This window comes from Sphaeroforma arctica, assembly GCF_001186125.1.
Source record: "Sphaeroforma arctica JP610 unplaced genomic scaffold supercont1.2386, whole genome shotgun sequence".
NCBI classification, from domain to species: Eukaryota; class Ichthyosporea; order Ichthyophonida; genus Sphaeroforma; species Sphaeroforma arctica.
The window spans coordinates 1-6,954 of record NW_014038172.1 but is presented as its reverse complement, the minus strand read 5'-3'; the positions used below and the strand labels follow the sequence as shown (position 1 = coordinate 6,954).

At 43.8% G+C, this 6,954-nt stretch overlaps 1 protein-coding gene across 1 annotated transcript; it reads left to right on the top strand.

Moving 5' to 3' along the window:
• Positions 1–277: 277 nt before the first annotated feature.
• Positions 278–5,061, top strand: SARC_12548 (hypothetical protein; the record flags this gene model as incomplete). Its single annotated transcript, XM_014293343.1, has 8 exons — positions 278–450; positions 870–1,133; positions 1,578–1,798; positions 2,261–2,510; positions 2,977–3,157; positions 3,491–3,613; positions 3,974–4,066; positions 4,871–5,061. Coding segments are annotated over 8 exons (1,388 nt in total), but the record flags the coding sequence as incomplete, so codon positions are not given.
• Between the last annotated feature and the right edge of the window lie 1,893 nt (positions 5,062–6,954).

Below are 6,954 nucleotides of genomic sequence, written 5' to 3'. Positions count from 1 at the left end.
TGTGTGTGTGTGTGTGTGTGTGTGTGTGTGTGTGTGTGTGTGTGTGTGTGTGTGTGTGTGTGTGTGTGTGTGTGTGTGTATATCTACGATGGATTATAAAATGACGACAGCTGGGCCTTGGACTCATGTTTGGGGTATTTTTGGTGCCTTATCCTTTCAAAGTACCTTTTTCTGAAGACATGGACTCGCGTGAAGCTCTAAAGTATAGTAGGGTACAATGCGTAGTATTTATACTATTGTTCTGCTCGCCACCCTTGGACCTCATCCGTTGCCACAGATGGTAGTGCGACAGCGGAGGTGAACAAGGGAACGCCAAATGACAATAATAATTATAAAGAAAGCCTCTCGACAAGGAAAATAAACTCACAGATGCAAACCAGAGCGAAAAAGTGTCGACGCAAGAAGCCATATGACTTCAGCAATTCTCGCCAGAGACGAGTCGCTTTGCAGGTGCGTGCTGGCCTCAGTCCTGCGACTGTGTAGCTTACAGCGTGTGTGTGTGTGTGTACGGGCATACGTTGGAGCTTCACCAGTGACTGCGACCGGGTGGTTTGTGTGTGTGTCATAGATCTACGGTGAAAGCGACGTGTGGTAGTTTGTCAATTTGTTTTAATCGTATAGTCCGCGTATTACCCGCTGTCCTGCTGTAGATGATGTCTGCATTGCGCTGCTTTTTGATCCGTGCCCACTCCAGTAGGAGTGTATGGTTCATACCACAGGCTTTATAGATGAGCCATACTGTACTGTGCCTTTGGACTATCCAACTGGATTTTCTGATATAGCTCGAGTGGTAGTGGTCTGTACATGCCAAGCGTCTGTAACCACCGTATCTCAACCCAACACTCTCTGTGTGTCATCTACGGCAACAGGTGTGTTATTTCGGTTGGGATTACTATGGACTGCAGAGGCAACCAGACGTAGGTGCTACCATTGAGTCTCATTTATTCGAAGCCCTGGAGAAGACCTGCCTGGTAGAGAATCGAGACACATGCCAGTACAATCGGTGTGGGCGTACAGACAAGGGTGTGAGCGCATTTGCACAGACTGTGTCCATCAATGTCCGCACCAAACTCACGAACCCACGAGGACTGATCACTGCCGAGTCTGTGGTCAGAGAAGGCCCGCCACCAGAGGTATTCGATTTCAGTTCAGTTATATGAGTGTATACAGTTATGGCTCGTATACTTATGTTTGTACCTTCGGTTTGTGTATCGGAATGGGCGTGTGTGTATACACCCACCCATATGTGCACTTTGTTACATATATAACATTTAAGCCAATAGTGGCCGTGCTGGTGCTCACATGACTGTCACGAGGGAATGATGAGCTCTGGTTCAGATGCTCTTGTCTACTGTCCATAGTCCATTGTCTGTGTTAGTGTATTGGTCCAGCACCGCCGGTCCGTTCGACAGTTGCAGGATGAGGTTGGCCTCTTTCCGTCTCTCCTCTAGCAGATTCCTCTATTAAACATCTGCCTCTAGCCAAGGGGTCCCAATACTCAGAAATTGTAGCTACGCATGTGGTGGTACGTAAAGTGTTCAGTAACCATACGGCCTTCTCTCCGTCTACCTTTGTAGGTTGAGCAGCCGCCCCTCCCTGAGACTGAAGATGCAACTCCTGCCGCGACAGCAACGATCATTGCCTCAGACACAGCAGCCGTGTATGACGACGATGCGGATGAACTGTGTTTTGTGCGCATGCTGAATGGGGTGCTTCCCAGAGATATCCGTGTGACGGCCTGGGCGCCTGTATCAGATGACTTCAATGCCAGGTTTGACTGCAGCTCACGAACGTACAAGTATGTTTCCCCGGTGCCTCATGCTTGAGCCACGATTGCTCGCATGCCCACCCTGTTATTGTCTTTTTTTTTTAAGAAAGCTAAGCTATACCGCGCGAACGAGCGCAGTTTATATTAGCTGACACCTTACAGCTTGCGTGTTTGTTAGATTACTTGCTTGTGAACAGTGTCGTAGAACGCCGGCATATGCTGGGCAAACTGGATTCAAAGTTTGAAACCCGTCAGGCTGTAAATAAATACATATGACTTGTTTTCTTGAGTTACAGTGCGCATGAACCGCTACCTCATGCGTCTAGAATAAGAACATTTCAACTGATGTGACGCGTAAACTACGGTTGCTACGGCGATCGATGGAACACCCGACCTCTGTATTGAGCACTATCTGGTCCTTTTGCATCTGGCGTATATCTGATAGTACTGTCCGATGTTTCCCATCTCCACGTGCTATGTGTCTCTGTGTAGGTACTACTTCATTAGCACGGGCCTAAACGTCCCCGCTATGGACGAGGCCGCCTCACATCTGGTGGGCACGCACGACTTCCGGAACTTCTGCAAAATCGACACGACCAAACACGTGGCCAATCACGTACGCACGATACACAGCTTCACCATTGGGCGAACCACTCAGCTGGAAAACCCTTCAAGCGAGCTGTACACCGATGCGGATGTGCTCGAGTTCACGATAGTGGGAACCAGCTTTCTGTGGCATCAGGTACTATGCATGGTTCTATTACTCTGACCTTCAGGCGCCTGCCCTTTTATTTTTTTCTTTCAGGAGGTATAGATTATGCACCGCTCTTGTATATCCGATTTGTGCGCAAGTCAGACCATTTGGGACCGCACGGACATGGAGATTGCGCGAATTAAAAAAAAAAATTGTCGCAATACTCAACCGACCTGCTAGATTCTTCCTGGAACATGTAGCGTATCTAGAATAGTTGCCTACTGCATTCTCTCCTCAATATCTCGCCGTATAGCGCACTTGGAATATGTCTGATATGCCATCTATCCATTGCAGTGATAGGGACAGGCCAAATACTGATATGTCTGATATACCATCTATCTATTACAGTGATAGGGACAGGCCAAATATTAATATGTCTGATATGCCATCTATACACTACAGTGATAAGGACAGGTCAAATACTGATAATTCTGATATGCCATATACCTTGCAGGTCCGGTGTATGGTTGGAGTGCTGTTTCTGGTGGGGCAGGGCCGCGAAAGCTCGCAGACGATAGACACACTCCTGGATATAACAAAGTGCAAAGGACGGCCCCAGTACAATATGGCACCCGAGGGACCGCTAGTTCTGTACGACAGCCAATACAAAGACCCGCAATGGCGTCATAACAAAGGTAGTATTGTGTGGCAGCGTGATAGGTGTCTCTCTCGTCATAGAACGTCACTAGTGTGCATACGATGCACTCCTGTCCACCCCACCTGAGCATGGACTTGATTGTGTATATTGCCCAAAAACCTTGGACCTGTGTCTAACTCCAATGTTGTCAGCGGCACTCTTAATGGCACAGTCAACCGGTTGCGCTTTCCTCTGGTCTCAGGGTAATTTCCGAGGACTGTGTTGTTGGGATGATATAGTAAGGGCATTTGTGAACAGAGAGCAGTCCTACCAGTCTTCACGTCCTTGATTGATAGTTGTTGACCTTGCTTGTTTCCGCCTGTGACTTTAGATTCGCATAAGCTGCTGATGAGGTCACTGACAGAGCAGTATACGACACATGCGATGAGGGCCACCATGGCGCGCACCTTCTTGAATCGACTGAGAACTGCGACCCTACACACAGACAAAGGAGGTATGTCTCACTGACAATGGATAGGCATGTACAGTACAATACTGGAGACATGTCACTCCCCTTGGTGAGAGCACCTGCGCGTATACATTACGGATCAGAAAAGGGCCAGCTAACCCCAAGCCTTGGGCCCAAAAAGGGCTGTATCGAATAGACCCGGAGTGTTACCCGAACTACCGACATGCATTTATAGTAACTGCCACTAGTCCTAGTCCTAGGGTTGTGCAATATGTAATGGGTGTGATACCCCCGGTTTCTGATTGATACGATCAATATTGCTCTGCCGACTCGCCCTGCATAGCACTCAAACTGTGTGTGCACAAACACTCATAATACGTCTGTTGCTCGCCACGTGCTTTGTAGGCGACGTCGTTCCGTGGACTCAAGTGGAAGAGGAGATGCTTAGTGCGCCAGTTCCCCACCACTACAAGCCATTACTCTCTCGGAATATTAGCAGTATGTGTTCTCTACTTGGTGTGTGTGTATATGTATGTGTATGTGTACTTTCACATCTAATACTCTCGGAATATTAGCAGTATGTGTTCTCTACTTGGGGTGTGTGTGTGTATGTGTATGTGTTCTCTACTTGGGGTGTGTGTGTGTATGTGTATGTGTATGTTTGATTTCACATCCGATCCTCATAGAATATTAGAAGTATGTACCTTTTACTTCGTGTGTGTAAAGGTTTTTATGTAGTTTCACATCCAATACTCTCGGAATATTAGCAGTATGTGTTCTCTACTTGGTGTGTGTGTATGTGTATGTGTGTATGTGTATGTGATATGTTTAATTTCACATCCGATACTCTCATAGAATATTAGAAGTGTGTACCTCTTACTTCGTGTGTGTGTACGTGTATATGTAGTTTCGCATCCAATACTGTCGGAATATTAGCAATATGTAAATTATACTTGGTGTGTGTATACGTGTAGCTTTACGACCTATGCGCTCGCCGGCGATTTAAGCCAAATATAGCAAGTGCATGGTGCATGTACATGCAATGTTTCCGTGTTTACGCTCACGAGTTATGGGCTGTATGTACTCTGAATGATACATGTAACTGCAAACTCACGTCCGATACTGTCCTGTGGTCTTACCAGTGTGTTAAGTCCTCACAATTTGTGTATTGGCGAATTTTCGGATTTTTATCCATGGTCCAGATCTTCCTGCATGCCTGTGCAAATAACCTTGACGAGTGCCTTTGATTGTACGCCATGGTCATTTAATATTTTTCTCTGGGCATTCTCCGTCCTTCTACAGCAACTGTGGAAGCAGCCTTCGAGAGGAAGGCGAAGAAACAAAAGCTGGAAAGTGATTCTGCATCAAATTCGGGGCACAAATAAAGTCCGGGGGAAAATGATGTCAAAGAGTAGTTCCGGGTCATACTATAGCGTTTCTTTTTCTTTTATGACTATCCATCAATTTCGAAAGTGTTGTACAAGCCCTACTAGTGCTTGAAGGAGCTCACCGTACTCAGGTGGTTTCTGTTTTTATATACCTTGATCTGTCAGGTATACTTTGTTCTGTCAGGCTTGCAAGTATAGCCTGTGGGGTGTTGACATTAGTATGTCAAACGCATTTAACATATATTAAGTGTGCTGCAAGCGATATCGTGTTATACTGTGCATCACGCAGTAAACGCTTGGCGAACCCAAGCCTGAACATTTCATGAATCTCCATATATTTGTCCAGTATAGGAATACACGGCGAATTGAGTGCGAACCTGAAATATTACGTTCAGGGATCATACATAAATTGACCAGATATTCTAATATGATATAAACGGCCCACGAATGTTACAACTGCCTTTAATTCATGAAGAATGCAACATGATCAGTTTTTCGCAGCCCATGAGCCGCGCTTTGCGAAATACGAAAGAGTTTGTTTGATCATATGAGAAAATCTTCTCGGGGCACATGCGATTTAGTTGTACGTGTTTATTCATTTTATTGACACCTATAACCTACATGCAGAAAATCTCGAATATGTACTGCGCGCGAAGCGGTCAGCAATACAGGAGATAGACAGCTGCAATCAGTCCGTACGTTGTGCTTTAGATGTATATAAGATTTTTTTTGCCAGCAGTTGAAAATATCATCAGAGGATTAAAAGTTCTGGTATGTATATTTATTTTATTCACTTATTGAATCAGTTGACATAGCATTTAGACAATAAAATTCACAATATATTATTTGATGTTCCGAGGGTACATAACCTGTAGGTAACGAGTCCTATAAGTAAAAATCTCGACATATACTCTGCGCGACGCGGTAAGCAATACAAGGAGATGGTCAACTCCTTGCAGTCCATATGTCGCGCTTAAAATACGTACGATATATTTATACCAATTGCACGATATCATTAAAGAAATAGACAGAGTTCTTGGAAGTAAGCATATTTATTTACTTCGTAGTTAAATTAGGGTGAAAACTTAGTATGATGGTGAATTCTCAAATACTTCGACAAACATTTCATAACAAACATTTCATAATAATGTTTCGAGGGTACATAACCTGTAGGTAACGAGTCCTACAAGTAAAAATCTCGACATATACTCTGCGCGACGCGGTAAGCAATACAAGGAGATGGTCAACTCCTTGCAGTCCATAAGTCGCGCTTAAAATACGTACGATATATTTATACCAATTGCACGATATCATTAAAGAAATAGACAGAGTTCTTGGAAGTATGCATATTTATTTACTTCGTAGTTAAATTAGGGTGAAAACTTAGCATGATGGTGAATGCTCAAATACTTCGACAAACATTTCATAATAATGTTTCGAGGGTACATAACCTGTAGGTAACGAGTCCTACAAGTAAAAATCTCGACATATACTCTGCGCGACGCGGTAAGCAATACAAGGAGATGGTCAACTCCTTGCAGTCCATATGTCGCGCTTTAATATAAAATATCACATTCGATATATACATATCAATTTCAACATTCAACAACAACAAAACCTAAAAGACCTGGTATGAATACTTGTTTATTGACTTTGTGCCTGTTTAAGTTTTGTATTGTAACAAAAACGATATGTACTCCAGTATATTAAACCTGTACTCGATAAAATGTTCCGAGGGTACAAAACCTGTAGGTAACGAGTCCTACAAGTAAAAATCCCGACACATACTCTGCGCGACGCGGTAAGCAATACAAGGAGATAGTCAGCTCCTTGCAGTCCATATGTCGCACTTGAATGACATTCAAATACTTCCAAAGTTATACCACGAATAGTAAAAATATCATAGTGTGTGTCTATTCATGTATTATATATATATATACATACATATTTCATATATATATATATATATATACGTATGAATATATTTATACATATACT